The following is a 19699-nucleotide window of genomic DNA, read 5'->3' as shown; positions in this document are numbered from 1 at the left end:
TTTGTTTGATGACAAATCTTTTTTTTTTTTTTTTTTTTTGTAGAGACAGAGTCTCACTGTACCGCCCTCAGGTAGAGTGCCGTGGCGTCACACGGCTCACAGCAACCTCCAACTCCTGGGCCTACGCGATTCTCCTGCCTCAGCCTCCCGAGGATGACAAATCTTTTGAAGTTCCAGTCTAGACAAGTTCGTGACAAAAACCAGAAGATACTAATAAACCAAGTTCCTTAACCTCTCCAAACTTCAGTCTCTTCATTTGTAAATGAGGATAATTGCACCTTCCTTCCCTGTGGATATGCAAATGTGTGGACAAAATGATATAGAGGACCTGGCACCTATAAGCCCCTTATAAAGGGTACTGATTGTGATAATGGGCAATGCGCCCTGCCAAGCCAAAAAATTACGTCTGTCTTGGTTCCTGCCCTTGTGGACCTCCCATCGCATAATCAAGGCAGGGCAAGTCAGACTTGCTGCTGACCTGCTTGGGCTTCAGTTTGATCATCTGTACAACTCATGCTCTCTAAAGCTCTCTGAACCAGGCTTTCTTCAACTCTGCCATGCAGCCCAAGGTGGCTTACAATAAGATGAAAAGGCGGGGCACAGTGACTCCCACCTATAATCCTAGAACTTTGGGAGGCAAGGTGGGAGGATTTCCTGAGCTCAGGAGTTTGAGACCAGCCTGAGCAAGAGAGAGACCCGTCTCTACTAAAAACAGAAAAAAAAAAAAAAAATTAGTATGTTGTTGTGGCAAGTACCTGTAGTTTTAGCTACTCTGGAGGCTGAGGCAAGAGGATTGCTTAAGCCCAAGAGTTTGAGGCTGCTGTGAGCTATGATGCCATGGCACTCTACCCAGGGCACAGAGTGAGACTCTGTCTCTAAAGACAAAAAAAAAAAAAGATGAATAACGTGGAATACGCCATTGAAATTTAGACATTTATTCATTCAACAAACTTTACCAATACTCTGGTACCAAGCCCAGGATACAATACTGCATAAGAGATAGCTCTGGCCCCATGATCATATCAATGTACACAGCTATGATTTAATAAAAAAAAAAAGAGATGGCTCTTGCCCTTAGGGAGCTCACAGTCCAATGAGGACACAAATAAGTAGCCCTTTAGAAGTGTTAGGATTAGAAAGAGGGAAAGGCAGGAGCTACTGGGGGCCCAGAGGAAGCCGTTATCACCACTCTGGGGTTGGAAAAAGATCCCTGAAGGACATGGAATACCTGAAGGATTAGGAGCAGTTACCCAAAGGGTGGACACAATAAATACTGAAATGGAGAAAGGACTTCAGACAGGAAGTTCAGGGTGTAAAAATATGGCAGTAGCTGGACATAGTGGCTCACGCCTGTAATCCTAGCACTCTGGGAGGCTGAGAGAGGTAGACTGCTTGAGCTCACAAGTTTGAGGCCAGCCTGAGCAAGAGTGAGACCCCCATCTCAAAAAAAAAAAAAAAAAGAAAGAAAAAATAGCCAGGCACTGTGGTGGGTGCCTGTAGTCCCAGCTACTTGGAAGGCTAAGGCAAGAGGACCACTTGAACCCAAGAGTTTGAGGTTGCTATGAGCTATGACATCACGGCACTCTACCCAGGGTGACAAAGTGAGACTCTATCTCAAAAAAAAAAAAAAAAAAAAAGAATATGGCAGAATCAAGAACTTCTTGGTGGGCCTACAAGGTAGAAGAGATTCAGGGTGTGGAGGGCACACCAGCCCCATCCTGCCATCAGGGAACATTCTTGTGTGCAGTCCTCAAGTGTTTATGTCCTCAGCATTTGTTTACCCATTGCACACATCATGATCTCTGGGTGCAGCCCGTCCCCATCTCTCATGGTCTAGGACGTGTCAGGAGGCATGGGCACCAGGGACTCCAGCACATGTCAGCACCTAGATTCCAGGACGAGCACTTACATAACGGTCAGGGAACTCAGCATCATGGAGCAAAGGACCTGGAGGATGAGGGAGGAAGGCATTCCCGGGAGAGGGCCAGTCCTGAGGTGGGACAGGGTGGCATTCTAGAGCCAGACTGCAGTTGTGAATCCTGGTTCTGTGCTTGGACAAGTGGCTTAGCCTCTTCAGGCCTCAGTTTGCTCACCAAAGCTTCTTAGAGTGGGTTGTTGTGGAGCTGAAATGAGATTGTAAATGTAAAAGACTTAACAGCAGGAACCTGATCAGTGAGCCTGGGAAGCCTGGTCAAGACTAGATTCAGGTAATTCTCTAGGGAGGGACACTGGCTGAGAATGCACATCCCCAGGCTTCTGTACCAGAGATTATGACTTGGATGATCTAGACAATTCACACTGGTAACCACACTGGAGCAGAATTTTAAAAAATTAAAAATAACAACAATAAAAAGCAGTCACATACCTGTAATCCCAGCACTTTGGGAGGCCAAGGCATTAGCACCACTTGAAGCCAGAAGTTCCAGACCAGCTTGAGCAACATAGGGAGACTCCATCTCTATAGAAAAAGACATTTTTTTTTTTTATTAAAAAGTTCATTATCTCAGCTCAGCGCCTGTAGCTCAGCGGCTAGGGTGCCAGCCACATGCACCAGGGCTGGCACGTTCAAACCCAGCCTGGACCTTCCAAACAACAATGACAACTACAAAAAAAAAAACAGCTGGGTGTTGTTGCAGGCACCTGTAGTCCCAGCTACATGGGAGGCTGAGGCAAGAGAATCACTGAGCCCAAGAGTTTGAGGTTGCTGTGAGCTGTGACGCCTCTCTATCATCTGCCTCCAAAGACACCAAAGAGGCTCAGTGCCCATAGCTCAGTGGTTAGAGTGCCAGCCACATACATCGGGGCTGGCAGGTTCGAACCCAGCCTGCTAAACAACAACAACAACAAAAAATGGTGACAAAGATAGCAAAGACCTCAAGATCCACTTTTCCTCTTCCTTCCTTTACCATTAACCTCCCCAGATGCCAACAGGCAGTTCAGTGGCACCTTCACTGGTATATGGTCCAGGTCCGCTCCTGGCTCCTGCAGTCTTCCGTCCATATCAGGTGTCTAGCTTGGGGCTGAGGCAGAGGTTTCAGAAACTCTCTTGGCACATCTCTCCCAGGTTGGTATCTGCTACCTCGCAGTAACATCAGGCAACCCCTCCCCACCATGTCCTGTAGGTCCCCACACAGCTTGGCTACAGACGGACAGGCCAGGGTGTGGCTGCCTCTGGAGCAGGGCAAGCTTCTCGTTCACCAAGCTTGAGGCAGTGCCCACTTGCAGGGACTTCTGTTAAGGCCCAGTAATACCTTATTTACCAGTCGACACTGATCATCAGGAATGAACTCTCTTATCCAGCTCTTAATTCTCAGGTCCCAACATCTCAATTTAAACACGCTGGCATAGAATCTTTCAAAAATGTACCATGGATCTCTTTCTCCTCCAGAACAAAGAAATGAACCATCACTGAAACCTTTTTTTTTTCTTTTTTTTTATGGACATTGGGAAACACAGCCCCTCCACCATCTTACCCTGTGAGCTCATCTGGTCACTTTCTTTCTCTGACCTCTGTGTCCTACTCTGTGGAGGATGATGACCCTGCACACCTGGCAGAAGTGTCGCAGACACCAGGTACATAGGTAGCTAGAACACAGCAGGCAGGTGCTCACCACATGGAGGATGCTAAAACCACTTTCTTTATTATTCAAGATTTATACCAGGAATATCAATCATTGTTCCAAGACTGCTTTGTATTTCATCTGTCTCCTTAGCTGTAGTCATCCAGAAAGCTGAGCTGGCCATAATTTTAACTTCCTGACTATACTGCTTAGGAAGTCTCCTCCTCCCAAAACAACCCAAGAGAATGTAAGAACCTGGGGGAAAATAAACAAACCAAAGCCAAAGCCAATTCTCAATCCCTTTTGCTCCCACTAAGGTGCCAAAAAGAACCCCTAGAGCAAAGCCCCTGGTCAGCCATGACAGAACCAGGAAAGTGCTGGGTCCAGTTGGGCCATCCTCTGAATGTGTGACTTGATGACAAAGTTCTGTATACCTGCTGTACAGTCTATCAGACCTTGGTTCAAATCCCAGATCCACCATTTATTAACTGTGTAATCTGAGGTCGGTTATCTAACATTTCTGAGCCTTCATTTCCCAAACCACGAAGTGGGGATAAATAATGGTATCTACTTCACAGGGCTGCAGAGATAAGAAGGGCCAGACATAAAAGCATCTTCTCCCTTCCTCAGATGACAGCCTTCATTCCTACCAACACTTAGCCTCTTACTCTAGGTAACAACAGCAGTGACAGCCCCAAAGCACTTACAACTTAGCAAGTCCCACTCAGTTGCCATCAGCAAAGATCAAAGAACAGTCTCATTCTCAGTCTCAGGAACCACCAGCAAAGAATCATTCATTCATAATCACTCACAACAGGAACCAGAACAGGAGAGACAGTGAATCCATGCACCAGCTTCGGGCCTTTGGGGCTGAATTCAGGCTCTCATTCAGTGCAGTACCAGGGTGGCAGATGGCTTGGCTAGTAGGCCTGCTGCAGGGCTTCCTCTGTGGTTAAGACTGGGGCTGGAACTTAGGCAGAAGAGGCTTATGCAAAACCAAACTAGTTCAATTTCACTATTTGCTTCCTAAAGGGAGTAAGAGTGCGGAGGCTGCCTCCCCTTTACTAGAAATCAGATTCAAGCCTGGCAAAAAGAAGACACCTCTAAGGAGGGAGAAGAGGGAGAGTGGAAGAGGAAAAGGGATAAGGAGGACAGAAAGTTGGAGGAAAAAGGAAACAGAAAGTGGAGAAAGGAGGGGCCAAGAGGAAAGACAGAAAATGTGGGACATGATGAACACTCAGGGGGAAGAGGCAAGAAGAAAGAAATGCTTAGCTCTTCACAGATACATAAGAAGAATCGCTGAATTCAAAAAGGAAAAAGTAATACTAGGAGAGGCGTGAGTTTGCAGGTCATGGAGTAGGCAAGGTCTGAGCTTTAGCAAATGTGACAGCTCAGGCTGGGAGGCTTCAGGCCTAAGAGCAGGGGCCCCTTTCAAGCCTTTGTCCTCGGTCATGCTGTAGGTGGCCCCCTTCTGAGAGCAGAGCAGGCTAGGGACTGTCTGGATGTGCCTCGCGCTGAAATGTCCAGGTGGTCAACGGCCTCTCAGACAGAGCCTCACAGTCATTCTACAATTATGTGTTAAGCACCTACTGTGCCAATACACCAAACACTGGGAAAATCAGCAAACAGACAAAAATCCCTGACCTTACGAAGCTTCCATTTTGGTGGGAGGAGACAAGGTAACTAAGACCCATAGTAGCATGTCAGAAAAAGCCAAGTGCAATGGAAAAGCAGCAAGCAGGAAAAGAGAACAAGGAGTTTAGTGAAGTACCCCAGATAGTCACATGATGTTTCCATAGAGGTGCAGGGTATCCAGGCCAGTAAGTGGCCTCTTACAGAAAGGATGTGCTGATGTTGGAACATGGGTCATAGGGACTCTCAGCTGGGTGACCTGTCAGAGGCCAGACCCTAATCAACCCCAGCCCCAGAAAGCTGCGATTCCCTCTGTGGGGACCTCTTATTTCCCTACCATCAGACCATGCGGGCCTCTCTGCACAAAAGAGATAGGTCTTGGGCCTGATGCAGTGGCTCACGCCTGTAATCCTAGCACTGTGGGAGACCGAGGTGGCTGGATTGCCTGAGCTTACAGGTTTGAGACCAGCCTGAGCCAGAGCAAGATTTCATCTCCAAAAACAGCCGGACATTGTGGCAGGTGCATGTTTTCCCAGCTACTTGGGAGGCTGAGGCAAGAGAATCGCTTAAGCCCAAGAGTCTGAGATTGCTGTGAGCTGTGATGCTACAGCACTCTACCGAGGGCAACAAAGTGAGACTCTGTCTTAAAAAAAAAGAGAAAGAGGTCTCCACTCTGTGTGTCCAGTGCCAGTGCAGGCCTTGATGATTTGAGACACTGGGCTCTGCCCTGGCACTGAGTCAACATAGGTATCCCACTTCCTCACTCCTTTTTTACTCTCAGTTTACTTGACTATGAAATAGGGTCAGCAATCCTTGTCTAGTGACTAAGGTTTGAGGAGTTATCAAGGAGAAAGTGGTGGCTGAATTCTCTTGGCTGCATACATGGGGAGGGGTGTTCTCTCTCTTTTTCACTAGGGTCTCATTGTCCTGAATCCCCAGTACTTACCACAGAGTCTAATCCCATAGATGCTACATGAATAGAGTAAGTAATGCTTTGTGGATGTTCACAGACTGAGGTCTAAGGACAGCAGAGGCTGAAGCCCAATTCCAACTGGGTCCTTCCATGTGAACCACTGGAGCCTTGCTCTGGAGATACTTGGGGACAAGAAGGACCTGAGGGCAAGGAATTTTGGACAACTTAGTACACTATACTTCCTTCTGGGAGATTCCCAATGTTCATCACCAACTTTAGGCTCCAGGAAAATATGCTTCAAGAACACTCTTTAACTCCTTTAGCCATGAAACTCCCTCTCTTCCTCTCCTTTTTGGAGAACACCTAACATTATCAATACCTTTCCCAAGCCCATCACCCTTGGGAAATGCTGAGCTCAGATTTGAGAAGGACTTGAGAATCCTTGTCCAGGGAGACAATTTTGGAGGTTTATGGGGTTCTGTACCCTCAGCATTTAGCGTGTGCCTGTGACATAACAAGATACTCATAATCATATGATGGACAGAAGAATGAAGATGTTGTTCTACTCTCTTCCACACTTGATCTTAGCCAAAAGGCTGAGAAGCGATTCTACTCTTTTCCAAATGTTAAGAATCATAAGGAAGAAGGTGAAAGTTATTTGAACCCCAAGGACTCAGGACAGAATCATTCTTAATGACCTCTAGACCCCACGTTGGCTGCAGAACTGATGGAATTTAGTCATCTATTGGTTCATTCACACAGAGTGCTAAGTGCAATGCTAGGTATGAACATGATGGGACACCCAGGAGGGGATGATTTACTAAATTGGGAGTGTAGGAAGCCAGGGATGGCTTCCTGTAGGTGAGCCTGAAGGGCTCTTTGGGGGACTGACCTTGGGGCTCCAGCCCTCATACCATTTTTCCAGCCACAAGAGTCCTACTTGGGGCTTCTTGGAATCCATAGGCAGCTGCATTCTGATGGTTGTGGCCTCTTGGCTTTAATAGATCCATCTTGGGCTCTCCTTTCACCTGAATCCTCTATCATTCCTCCTTGCTTGTGAGCCTTCTTACATCCAGAAAATGCATCAGCGTTCTGTAGACTGAAAAGCCCCACAGGAACAAGGCTCTAATGGCAAAGTTCCAAGCAGAATGACAAATAAATAGGGAGGCATGTGAGAGCAAGGGGGCCTTTCTCAGCAGCCCCCACTCCTGAATGCCTTTCTCAGATGCCTCAGACCAGCCACTCACCTCCATCCTCACAGTACCACCTGCAAACCAGCCCCCCTGTCCTCTGCAAACTGGAGCACAACTGGATCTTTAAATGGGGGAAAAATGCTTCATCATGTTCTGCTGCTTCATGCAAAACCAGAAACTCTCTCCCCTCCTCCCTAGCACACTCTCCTTACAGTAAAATGTGGTTAAAGAGACAGCACCATTACTTTCCCAGCCCTAAGGATCTACTTAGAACCAGGGGGCTGAAAACGAAGCTAAAGGCAGAGAGAGGAACTGTCAGAGGTCTTTACTGGGGGGACTGTCTGTCCCTGTCTTGGAGATTCCACAGAAGGAAAATAAAGGTAAACTGGAAGTACAGTGGGGGGTAATAACTGCCTGAGGTTCTGAGATGGAAAGGGGTCTAAATGACTCCCAAGAGGTCTCAAGGCTCCCAGCATCCCCAAGAGTTCTTTCAGTTCCCAATGGAGGAGGGGACAGCCCAGGGGTGTGTGTGTGTGTGTGGCGGGGGACTTCACAGAAAACAGGGGACTGCACCCCTAGTACAAAGTCCAGGGGGTGGGTCCCTGGCTCACCAGGCAACCCTGCAGTATCATTTGCCCACTCCTCCTGAGTTCCCATCTGCATAGCACAAGGGCCAGGCAAGGGAGAACTGGCATGCCTCCCTCCTCCCACTAAGGTAAAGGCACAAGGTAACCTCTTCCTCTCGGAAAAAGGAGCAGGTCCTGTCCCTGGTGCTGAAGTACCAGCTGCAGCACCACCCCCACTCCCAAAGCATTCAACAAAAGCTCAAACCAAGAAAGAGCCAAGTAACACAGCTGTTGCAGAGCACCCCAAATCCCACAACCCCTATTTTACCTGATCTCCTATAGGGAAGTCTTTGGGGATGAGGAGATAAGGAACTTTGGTGCCCAGAATGCATCCCATCACTTCCCTGGGAGAAAGAAGAGGTGCTGTCTGGGTTGGGGAGGGAGAAGGAGGAAGGTGGATTTCCTAGTTGTAGGAAAGTAGCTGACATACATAGGCAATTTGGGGGTTCCCCTCTCCCAATTCAGCCAGAGACCAACCAAAGTGAAACTTCCTGGGGCAGTTGGGAGTTTGGAAATGCAGTCTGTCCCTGGGACAAGAACTCCTCTTCATACAAATAGGAAAACCAAGGGTGGGAGGACACAGCTTGCCCAAGGTCATTCAGCCAGCAAACTGCAGAGCTGACCCCACTGTGCAAGAACGCAGCTTGGGTGACTTCTAGCACACCCATTAAGTCCTCCCAACCCACACAGGGGTCAGCTCTCCAGCTTCATGCCCAGTCCCTCGCTGCACACACCTGGGTTCTCTACACTTAACCCTCAGCCCAAATTCCTCCTGCCTATACAAGAGACCCTCTGCCTCCTTCAGTGAGGCCCCCGTGGCTGGGTCTGGCAGCAGGATCTCCTGTTTCCTATCCTGGGGGCCACTATACACATTTTGGAGAACAATGTCTCCCAACCCCCATCCAGGGTTCCCTCTCTCCAATCTCTGCTGTAGCTCCCATATCCCCAATTTAGGGTAGTCCCACCGTCCTCCCCAACTCCATGTCCCCCGCTCCTATTTCGCCGCAGGCCGCAGAGTTTCTTGAGCCCTCTCCTGGTGTCTCCTCTAGCGCTATTAGAACACTGTACAGTCAGGAGCCTCCTTATATCCTCTGTTGCATCTATGACCCTATTCAGGTTGCCTGGCTCCCTCCCCTATTCCGGGAGGCTGCGGAGTCTCTGAACCCCCTATCCTGAAAGTCTCTCTAAATACTAGGAAAACGTGTGTCCTCTGTCATGCAGGAATCCCCTTATCCTAACAACAGCAGAGTCTTTCACTACTTCATCCCTAGAGCACCCTTCCCCCATTCCTATTAGTTTTCCTTCTCCTCTCCCTATTCTGGGCCCCTCTCTTATTACATACACACTAGCAGGGGCTTCAGACCCTCACCGGAAGTACCCCCGGTCCACTCCGGTAGTCCTCTACATGCTGCCCCCACCTCGGGGGTCGCTTCTGATGCTGCGGGGGTTCCCCTTCACTCCTTGGTCCCCTGCCCCGCCCCTCTCACTGCGGCGGAGCCGGTCTGCCCCCGGCCGCAGGGGAGGAGGCTGAGAGGGCGGGGCCGTCCTCCCCACCCCCTCACTGCCAAGGGGCTGGACCGGGCCGCAGCAACTATAAAAGGGCCAGCGTCCCGGTGCTGCCGCAGTGTCACCCGCCCCGTCCCAGCCCCGCGCTTCGGCGGCCCGCACCTGCTCCGGCCATGATGAGCTTCGGCGGCGCGGACGCGCTGCTGGGCACCCCGTTCGCGCTGCTTCACGGAGGCGGTGGTCTCCACTATGCGCTGGCCCGCAAGGGCGGCGCGGGCGGGACGCGCTCGGCAGCCGGCTCCTCCAGCGGCTTCCACTCCTGGACGCGGACGTCCGTGAGCTCCGTGTCTGCCTCGCCCAGCCGCTTCCGCGGCGCAGCCGCCACCTCGAGCACCGACTCTCTAGATACGCTGAGCAATGGGCCAGAGGGCTGCGTGGTGGCGGCGGCCGCGGCGCGCAGCGAGAAGGAGCAGCTGCAGGCACTAAACGACCGCTTCGCGGGCTACATCGACAAGGTGCGGCAGCTGGAGGCGCACAACCGCAGCCTGGAGGGCGAGGCAGCGGCGCTGCGGCAGCAGCAGGCGGGCCGCGCCGCCATGAGCGAGCTGTACGAGCGCGAGGTGCGCGAGATGCGCGGGGCAGTGCTGCGCCTGGGCGCCGCGCGCGGCCAGTTGCGCCTGGAGCAGGAGCACCTGCTGGAGGATATCGCGCACGTGCGCCAGCGCCTCGACGACGAGGCCCGGCAGCGGGAGGAGGCTGAGGCCGCAGCGCGCGCACTAGCTCGCTTCGCGCAGGAGGCCGAAGCGGCGCGCGTCGAACTGCAGAAGAAGGCGCAGGCGCTGCAAGAAGAGTGCGGCTACCTGCGGCGCCACCACCAGGAGGAGGTGGGCGAGCTCCTCGGCCAGATCCAGGGCTGCGGTGCCGCGCAGGCGCAAGCGCAGGTCGAAGCGCGTGACGCCCTCAAATGCGATGTGACGTCGGCGCTGCGTGAGATCCGCGCGCAGCTAGAAGGCCACACGGTGCAGAGCACTCTGCAGTCTGAGGAGTGGTTCCGAGGTGCGCAGGCGCGCGGGAAAGGGTGGAGGGGCGCCCCCGGGTAACCCCGCAGTCCGTGTAGGTATGGCGTCACGGGGCGGGCGGGTGGGAATGCAGGATGACTTGGTGTGAAGTGGCTTGGACCCGAGGGCGCGCTGTTCAGTTTCCCTATGTAAAGTGCATGTCCCTAATAGTGTATTTACCCTGGGTCTCCTGTGCAACACCCTCAACCAGGGGCTGTCCTCCAGATTCTTTTTGAGACAGAGTCTCACTATGTCACCCTCATTAGGGTGCTACGGCGTCACAGCTCACAGCAACCTCCAACTCTTGGGCTTAGGTGATTCTCTTATCTCAGCCTCCCAAGTAGCTGGGACTACAGACACCCTCCACACTCCTGGCTATTTTTTGTTGCAGTTGTCATTACTGTTTTAGCTGGCCCGCCAGCCTCCGTGTATGTGGCTGGCGCCGTAACCATTGTGCTATGGGCGCCGAGCCTGTCCTCCAGATTCTTTATGTCTGTATTGCTTCCCTGCTCTCCACCCCAAACTTAGGCGACCCCACTCTGAGGTCGCTCTTCCATCAAGTAGAACAGAGCAAGGCCGGATGCAGTGGCTCATGCCTGTAATCCTGGGAGGATTAGCACTCTGGGAGGCCGAGACGGGTGGATTGCTTGACCTCGGGAGTTCAAGACCAGACCGAGCAAGAGCAAGACCCTGTTTCTACTAAAAATAGAAAAATTAACCAGCAATTGTGGCGGGCGCCTATAGTCCTAGTTGCTTGGGAGGCAGAGGCAAGAAGATCACTTGAGCCCAAGAGCTTGAGGTTGCTGTGAGCTATGATGCCACAGCAGTGTACCCAGGGCTACAAAGAAAGAAAGAAAAAGAAGAGCAGAACAGGTTGGCTATACAGCTCCAGAGTGGTGCCAGCTTCTGGGCCCATGGGGTTGGGAATTCTTCAACATAGTAGTGCCTTTCCTGCCAATACTGCCCATCACCTTTTCCTGCACCCTGCAGGGTATCACCATTCTCTTGACCCCTACCAGGCTCATTTCGCATCCTTTCTTCCCCAGGGGACCGTCACCACAGCCAATTGCTGTCCTTGGCTGATGGGCCCTTTAATGTCTTAAATGTCCCCTTATTCAGGGAAGCTGGGAGCCTCCCAAGTCTGCCCCTGCCCCCAATTCTATGCAGCACTGAGTCAGCTGGACTGCAGCTGCCCTGAAGCTGTGCCCAATACCTGCAGGGTGACCTTGTCCAACATGTGCCCTCTGGCTTTCATTTCTTTTGGTCAACCAGCTGGGCTTTTAGCAGGGAGTTTTGGGATCTCTCCTAAAACTGTAAAACTCTGAATTGTTCTTGGGTGAGAGTACAGAGTCTTCAATGATTTTTCAAATGGGTCTGCAATCCACAGTAGGCGAGAGTCCTCACCCACCACCATGGTTCTTGTGTCTTTGCTGGTACTAGCTAGGAAAGCTAGGATTTGTATGCGTGGCTTTTCCTGTTCCTTTGCTGCCCCTCTGTAATGGCCACAAGGGGGTTCCTTTGCTACCCTTCTGCAGTGGCCTCCCTTATCTCTGCCACAAGGCCCCTCCCAGAGCAGACCTTTCTTGGGTTTGCCCTTCACACAGGCAGACCACACCAGGACTTGATAGCCCTACTCAACTTGGGTGCCACTATCTGGGGATGCAGGATGTTCACTTTCAGGAAAAGTAGACCAAGGCCCCAGGAGGTCTTTTGGGAACTAGGAGCTGGTTGCTGTCAGGGGGCCAGGGTACGGCCACCATTGGCTCAGGAACTCCTGACTCCAAGGAAAAGACAGAGGAGCTGGTGCCCAGGCCTTAGGCTCTGCAGTGACCTTGGACTCTGCACAGAAACCTGCAAGGAAGGGACTTTGGCTACATAGTGACCTGACTATTCACAGCATCCTCATGCTTCCACAGGTCACAGGCTCATTAACTTGTTCAACTACAGGCTTCTAGCCTCTAGTTGAGCTAAACCCATGGGTTTAGCTTCTCACATGTGAAGCGCTAGCACTGTCAGGTCCTTGCTGGGGGGTTGGACCAGGTATTAGGACCAAAAATGAGGCTTCCTCTGCCCTGCAGGATTTACGGGAACCAGGCTGGGGGAGACAGAATCTGATTTTTGGAGCCAGAAATATGAGTTTGGACAATTAAGTTTGTTAACTCATCCTAGAAACAGTGCTATATACCTCACTGCTGAACATCACTACAATCACCTTCAAAGTACTGCCCTTGGCCATCCAGTGACCATAGTGATATTCAGTAGTGAGGTATGTAGGATTTTTTTCTAGGACAAATTCATAAACTTAATTGTCCAACCTTGTATACTAGACTTGAATCCCAGCTCTGCCATTCACTAACTGGGTGGCCCAGGGAAGTAGTCACTTGCCTATCTCTCAGGATAGGTCAAGTTAGGACCAGGATGATGCCTGGCACCCTGTAGGTCATCAACCCATATGTGTCACCTTCTGGATCTAGGCATTGGAACCTAAATCTAGGTATGCTAATCTTGTCCCCTTCTCCTCAGTGAGGCTGGACCGTCTGTCAGAGGCGGCCAAGGTGAACTCAGATGCTATGCGCTCAGCCCAGGAGGAGATAACTGAGTACCGGCACCAGCTGCAGGCCAGGACCACAGAGCTGGAAACGCTGAAAAGCACCAAGGACTCACTGGAGAGGCAGCGCTCTGATATGGAGGACCGTCATCAGGCTGACATTGCATCCTACCAGGTGGGGATGGACAGTGCAGAAAACCAAGCTGCCTCTACTGGGTGGAAGATCCTGGATGAGTTACTGCCCCTCTCTGAGCAGGGTTGTAGAGGTTAATTACATGGGCCTTGGAGTCAGATGAATCAGCTGTGTGACCCTAGGGAAGTTAATCTGCCTCTCTGAATCTGAGTTCCTTCTCTGCAATGAAAAACAAATATACAAAGAGTTTCTGCTTTGCAGAGCTGTAAAGGTTAAAGACATGGACTTTGAGTGAGATGAGTGGGAAAATGCTCAGCCAGGTCTTGGACACAGTGGGCCTTTGGTAAGTAGTATCTAGTCTCTGTGGATAGCCTGGGAGAGGCATTGGCAGAGTCCTCCTATTAAATTAAAGACAACTATGAGAGAAAATATCATTTTCAAAGAACTTAGTGCCCAAAGAATACATGGTAATTGTAGGGAAATTAGAAATAAGAGAAAACAAAAAGGAGAAAATAAAAATTAGCCATAGTATGCATAGTTCAGTTTAAGCAATAGGTATAATGGGCCTGAAGTCACCTTTTATTTAACATGCTTCTGTGTACTGTCTCAGTTGTTAACAACAGAGACTTATCAAGATCTGTTATGAGGCAGGAACTTTGGGACACGGGGGAGCAAAAGCAGACCAGGCCCTGCTGCCCTTGAGCAGGGCTTAAGAGATCTGTAAAAATTCTGTCATCATCCTACCAACCAGACTGGCAGTAACTGCTGTTGACATCTGATGTGTTTCATTCCAGACCTTTTCCCAGGCTGAGATCATATATTTTTTGCTCCAGATTTTCCCATGTTTCCATGTTTAGCTGAGGACCCTACAGCTCTGACAGGGTGGGAGTTGGCCCTAACCAGAATGGCTGGACAGGGCTGCTCTGGGTTTGCATGGCCAGGCCCAGCTTCCCTGGCACTAAGGGCCAGGCACAGCAGGCATGTGATGTATGTGATCTTTCATTCCCAGGAAGCCATTCAGCAGCTAGACGCTGAGCTGAGGAACACTAAGTGGGAGATGGCAGCTCAGCTGCGAGAGTACCAGGACCTGCTCAATGTCAAGATGGCTCTGGATATTGAGATAGCTGCTTACAGGTAAGGTGGGCCAGGGGCCTGGGTAAGGTGGGGAGCCCTTTCTGTTCTTATGAGGTGCTAAACCTCAGGCTTTAGCCCTCTAGTAGGCAGCCTGCATAGGCATCTGGAGGACAGAAGTCTTTTTCTTAAATTGTGGTAAAATATACGTAACATGAAATTTATCCTTTAACAATTTAAAGCATATAGTTCAGAAGTTTAAGTACATTTACACTGTTGTATAGCCACCACTACCATCCATCTCCAGAACTATTTTTTGGGGTTTTTTTTTTTTTTTTTTGGAGACAGAGCCTCAAGCTATAGCCCTGGGTAAAGTGCCATGGCATCACATCTCACAGCAACCTCCAACTCTTGGGCTCAAGCAATTCTCCTGCCTTTGCCTCCCAAGTAGCTGGGACTACAAGCGCCCGCCACAACGCCCGGCTATTTTTTGGTTGCAGCCATCTTTGTTTGGTGGATCAAGGCTGGATTCAAACCCACCAGCTTAGGTGTATGTGGCTGGTGCCTTAGCTGTTTGAGCCATAGGCACTGAGCCACTCCAGAACTGTTTTCATCATCCCAAACTGAAACTCCATACCCATTAAAAAATAATTCCCCATTCTTCCCTTCCTTCAGCCCCTGGCAACCGCCATTCTCTTTTTCTAAGAGAGAAAAATCTTGAGAGTGACTTATTTTCATTTTGACATTGACTTAAGCAGGAGTCCTCAAACTACGGCCCACGGGCCACATGAGGTGGTGTGATTGTATTTGTTCCCGTTTTGTTTTTTTACTTCAAAATAAGACATGTGCAGTGTGCATAGGAATTTGTTCAAAGTTTTTTTTTTTTTTAAAACTATAGTCCGGCCCTCCAACAGTCTGAGGGACAGTGAACTGGCCCCCTGTTTAAAAAGTTTGAGGACCCCTGAAGAGAGTTAAAGCTCCATCCCCTCCCCAAATCCAGCCAGCCAGATGCCTGTTTTGGAGGGGAAAAAAAAGAGTACTTGAGTTATCGGGGGCCTTTACAACTCTGTCCTTTAGAGTTTCTTAGCTCTCTGAGCATTTGTGTTCTGGGGGTGGGGACAGAATGAGATGCTAATAAGAATACCCAGGTCATTAGAGTTGTTAGGAGGATGAGCTAATGCAGGGAGCAGGGCTAAGGAATGAGACTACCCTCATGAAGAGCTGTCCCAGTTGCTGACTAGTGACCCATGGCTTCCCACCTCTTGGCTCTAGCCCGTAATCTTGCTATTCAAAATATGGCACATGAGGGCAGTGCCTGTGGCAGGGTCATATCCAGTCCTGGTCAAAAAAAACAAAACTACAAAGTATGGCACATGAGCCAGCAGAATTAGCATTATCTAAGAGCTTGCAAGAAAAGCAGACTTTCAGACCCTGCCCCAGACCTGCAGGATCAGAATCCGTGTTTTAACAAGATCCCGAGATGATTTGTGTGCTGTTAAATTTGGGAAGCACTCATCTGCAGGGATAACCTCTAACCTCTACCCTGGACAGGTACTCTGCCAAGTTCTTTTTATTCATTATTCCGTTGAAACAACCCTCTGAGGTAGGGACTCTTGTGATCCCTTTTTGCCATCAAGGAAACTGAGGCTTAAAGAACGTTGAGTGGCTTGGCCAGTGTTGCCCATCTAGTGGGTATTAAAGCTAAGAGGTGAAACTGCTGCCACTGCCCTAATCCCAAAACTCAAAGGATGATAATATAACAGGGAACCCATGAAATTCAAATGAGAATGCTGTAAGATCTCTTAAACTCCAATGTATAATTGTGGGAATTTTTTTTTTTTTTGGAGACAGAGTCTCACTATGTCACCCTTAGTAGAGTGCCATGGCATCACAGCTCACAACCTCTAATTCTTGGGCTTGAGCGATTCTTTTGCCTCAGCCTCCCAAGTAGCTGGAACTACAGGCACTCACCACAAAGCCTGGCTATTTTTTTGTTGCAGTTGTCATTATTTATTTTTTTTTTTGTAGAGACAGAGTCTTACTTTATCGCCCTCGGTAGAGTACTGTGGCGTCACAGCTCACAGCAACCTCCAACTCCTGGGCTTAGGTGATTCTCTTGCCTCAGCCTCTTACGTAGCTGGGACTACAGGTGCCTGCCACAATGCCTGGCTACTTTTTTGTTGCAGTTTGGCCGGGGCTGGGTTTGAACTCGCCACCCTTGGTATATGCGGCTGGCGCTCTACCCACTGAGCCACAGGTGCTGCCCACAGTTGTCATTATTATTGTTTAGCAGGCCTGAGTTCAAACCCACCTGCCTTGGTGTATGTAGCTGGCGCCCTAGCCACTGAACTACAGGTGCTGAGCCTAAGGGATCATTTGTTAGGCTTTCTTCTGAATATCATCTTAGTTGAGGGATGACAAATGTGACTTTCGTTAATATAGGAGATCTCTCTTGAAGGCTAGTTTTTGGGGCAGCGCCTGTGGCTCAAGGAGTAGGGCGCTGGTCCCATATGCCGGAGGTGGCGGGTTCAAACCCAGCCCTGGCCAAAAGAAAAAAGAAAAAAAAAAACTATTGAAGGCTGGTTTTCAAGGGGGAAAAGTTGTTTTATTTCAGAAGTTGTAGCCTTAGCTACATTAAACACCAACCCTATTGGGGTGTACATTCTGAGTGGTCACTGGAATGACTTGCTGAATGACTTTCTCCAATCTCATAATACCCACCATTCTCATTCCTTCCTCCAAAATCCAAATCTTTGGATGTCATTGACCTTCAGGATAATCTAGGAAGACACCACACCTACAAATCTGCTCTGAGTAAATAGTAACGTGTTCCATTATCCATTCTGCAGAAAACTTCTGGAGGGTGAAGAATGTCGGATTGGCTTTGGCCCCAGTCCTTTCTCCCTTCCTGAAGGACTGCCCAAAATCCCCTCCACACCCACTCACATAAAGGTCAAAAGCGAAGAGAAGATCAAGGTGGTAGAAAAGTCAGAGAAGGAAACTGTGATTGTGGAGGAACAGACAGAAGAGATCCAGGTGACAGAAGTGACTGAAGATGAAGAGAAAGAGGCCAAAGAGGAGGAGGGCAAGGAGGGAGAAGAGGAGAAAGCAGAAGAGGGAGAAGAAGAAGCAAAATCTCCCCCAGCAGAAGAAGCTGCATCCCCAGAGAAGGAAGCCAAGACCCCTGTGAAGGATGAGGCTAAGTCTCCCGAGAAGGCCAAGTCCCCAGTGAAGGAAGAGGCAAAGTCTCCAGCTGAGGTCAAATCCCCTGAGAAGGCCAAATCACCAGTGAAGGAGGAAGCAAAATCTCCACCTGAGGTCAAGTCCCCCGAGAAGGCCAAGTCTCCAGCTAAGGTCAAGTCCCCTGAGAAGGTCAAGTCCCCAGTAAAAGAAGAGGCCAAGTCCCCTGAGAAGGCCAAATCACCAATAAAGGAGGAAGCAAAATCTCCAGCTGAGGTCAAGTCCCCTGAGAAAGCCAAGTCTCCAGTGAAGGAAGAAGCAAAATCTCCAGCTGAGGTCAAGTCCCCTGAGAAAGCCAAGTCTCCAGTGAAGGAAGAAGCAAAATCTCCAGCTGAGGTCAAGACCCCTGAGAAGGCCAAGTCCCCAGTGAAGGAAGAAGCAAAATCTCCAGCTGAGGTCAAAACCCCTGAGAAGGCCAAGTCCCCAGTGAAGGAAGAAGCCAAATCTGCAGCTGAGATCAAGTCCCCTGAGAAGGCCAAGTCCCCAGTGAAGGAAGAGGCCAAATCTCCAGCTGACGTCAAATTCCCTGAGAAGGCCAAGACTCTTGATGTAAAGTCTGCAGAAGAAGCCAAGACCCCAGTGAAGGAGGAAGCAAGATCCCCAGCAGATGTCAAATCCCCTGAGAAGGCCAAAAGCCCTGCCAAAGAGGAAGTCAAGTCCCCAGAGAAGGTCAAATCTCCTGTGAAGGAGGATGCCAAGGCCCCTGAGAAGGAGATCCCAAAGAAGGAAGAGGTGAAGTCTCCCAGGAAGGAGGAGGAGAAGCCCCAGGAGGCAAAAGCCAAAGAGCCCCCAAAGAAAGTGGAGGAAGAAAAAGCTCCAGTCACGCCCAAGGCTGAGAAGAAGGACAGCAAGAAAGATGAGGGGCCCAAGGCTGAGGAGAAGGAACCTGCTATAGAAAAGCCCAAAGAATCCAAAGGTGAAGCCAAGAAGGAAGAGGCTGAAGATAAGAAAAAAACAATAACCCCAGAGAAGGAGGCTCCTGCCAAGGTAGAAGTAAAGGAAGACGCTAAACCCAAAGAGAAGACTGAGGTGGCCAAGAAGGAACCAGATGATGCCAAGGCCAAAGAACCCAGCAAACCAGCAGAGAAGGAGCCAGAAAAGCCAAAGAAGGAAGAGACAACAGCAGTGCCAGAGAAAAAGGACACCAAGGAGGAGAAGGCTGCAGAGGCCAAGAAGCCTGAGGAGAAACCCAAAATGGAAGCCAAAGCCAAGGAAGAGGACAAGGCCCCCTCCAAAGAGCCCAGCAAGGAGGCTCCCACACCCAGCAAACCCAAGACTGAAAAGGCTGAAAAATCCTCTAGCACAGACCAAAAAGACGGCAGGTCCTCAGAGAAGGCTACAGAAGACAAGGCTGCCAAGGTTGAGAAGTAAGTTCTGGGAGGAAGGAATGTCCAGAACAGCCAAAGAAACTCAGGAAGGTCCTGGAGACTCGTGGGTTGGTGTAACAAATATTCATTTTTTTTCTCTTTACTTTATGTAAGAAGAAACTCTGCTGAGATGATGGGCCCTCCTTCACCAAGCAGGAATTTCCGTTAGCAATATGTTAGCAAGAGACGGCACTCCCAGCCCCCCGCCCCGACATCCCAAACTCTCCCCAGTGATGGACAATTATGATAGCTTCCGTAGCTGAATATGATACATGCAGAATGCTACACGTAAACACTTGACTATAAAAACTGCCCCCCTTCTTTCCAAATAAGTGCATTTATATCCTCTATGTGCAATTGACAGATGATCACAATAATGAATGAGCAGTTAGAAATACATTATGCTTGAGATGTCTTAACCTATTTCCAAATGCCTTGTTTTCAAAAGGAGTGGTCAAGCCCTTGACTGGAGCTCTCAGTTCTGGAAGAGCTAAGTGGATAGGACTGGGCACTGGCCACTGAATCATGCCAGGGCATACAGGGAGTCCACTTTCAATTGCTTCTGTGCAATAAAACCAAGTGCTTATAAAATTAGAATGTTGCTGCTGTTATTTTATTCTCTTACCTTAGGATGATTGGGGCAGGGGCAGGTGCAGGGGAGGTCATGCCCAAGACTACATGGGACTGAGCGAGCATCAGAGTTCTCTTGCAGGTCTGGGGCCAGTTGCGTGGCCTCTCTGGTGCTATTTCCTGGGCACAAACCATGTGCTAGGTAATGTGCTAGAAGCTTTATTTTTATGATCTGTAGACAGCCTGATGTGTGGTTTCGCAGTGTGGTCCACATAGACTTTC

General features: G+C 49.8%; 1 protein-coding gene and 1 long non-coding RNA gene across 2 annotated transcripts; one reads left to right on the top strand and one right to left on the bottom strand.

Moving 5' to 3' along the window:
- Positions 1–729: 729 nt before the first annotated feature.
- Positions 730–9716, bottom strand: LOC128584882 (uncharacterized). Its single transcript, XR_008379757.1, has 4 exons — positions 9593–9716; positions 8193–8268; positions 2366–7204; positions 730–2123 (listed from the first exon to the last, which is right to left on the bottom strand). It is a non-coding gene; the product is annotated as an uncharacterized LOC128584882 (long non-coding RNA).
- On the top strand, positions 8306–19439 carry NEFH (neurofilament heavy chain). Its single transcript, XM_053590156.1, has 4 exons — positions 8306–10486; positions 13012–13211; positions 14179–14303; positions 17090–19439. The coding sequence occupies exons 1-4, from the start codon at positions 9604–9606 to the stop codon at positions 18849–18851; spliced, it is 2970 nt and encodes a 989-aa protein (XP_053446131.1). The 5' UTR covers positions 8306–9603; the 3' UTR covers positions 18852–19439.
- The last annotated feature ends 260 nt before the right edge of the window (positions 19440–19699 follow it).

The sequence above is a fragment of the Nycticebus coucang genome, chromosome 4, assembly GCF_027406575.1.
Source record: "Nycticebus coucang isolate mNycCou1 chromosome 4, mNycCou1.pri, whole genome shotgun sequence".
NCBI classification, from domain to species: domain Eukaryota; kingdom Metazoa; phylum Chordata; class Mammalia; order Primates; family Lorisidae; genus Nycticebus; species Nycticebus coucang.
This window is presented reverse-complemented; position numbering and strand designations above follow the sequence as displayed.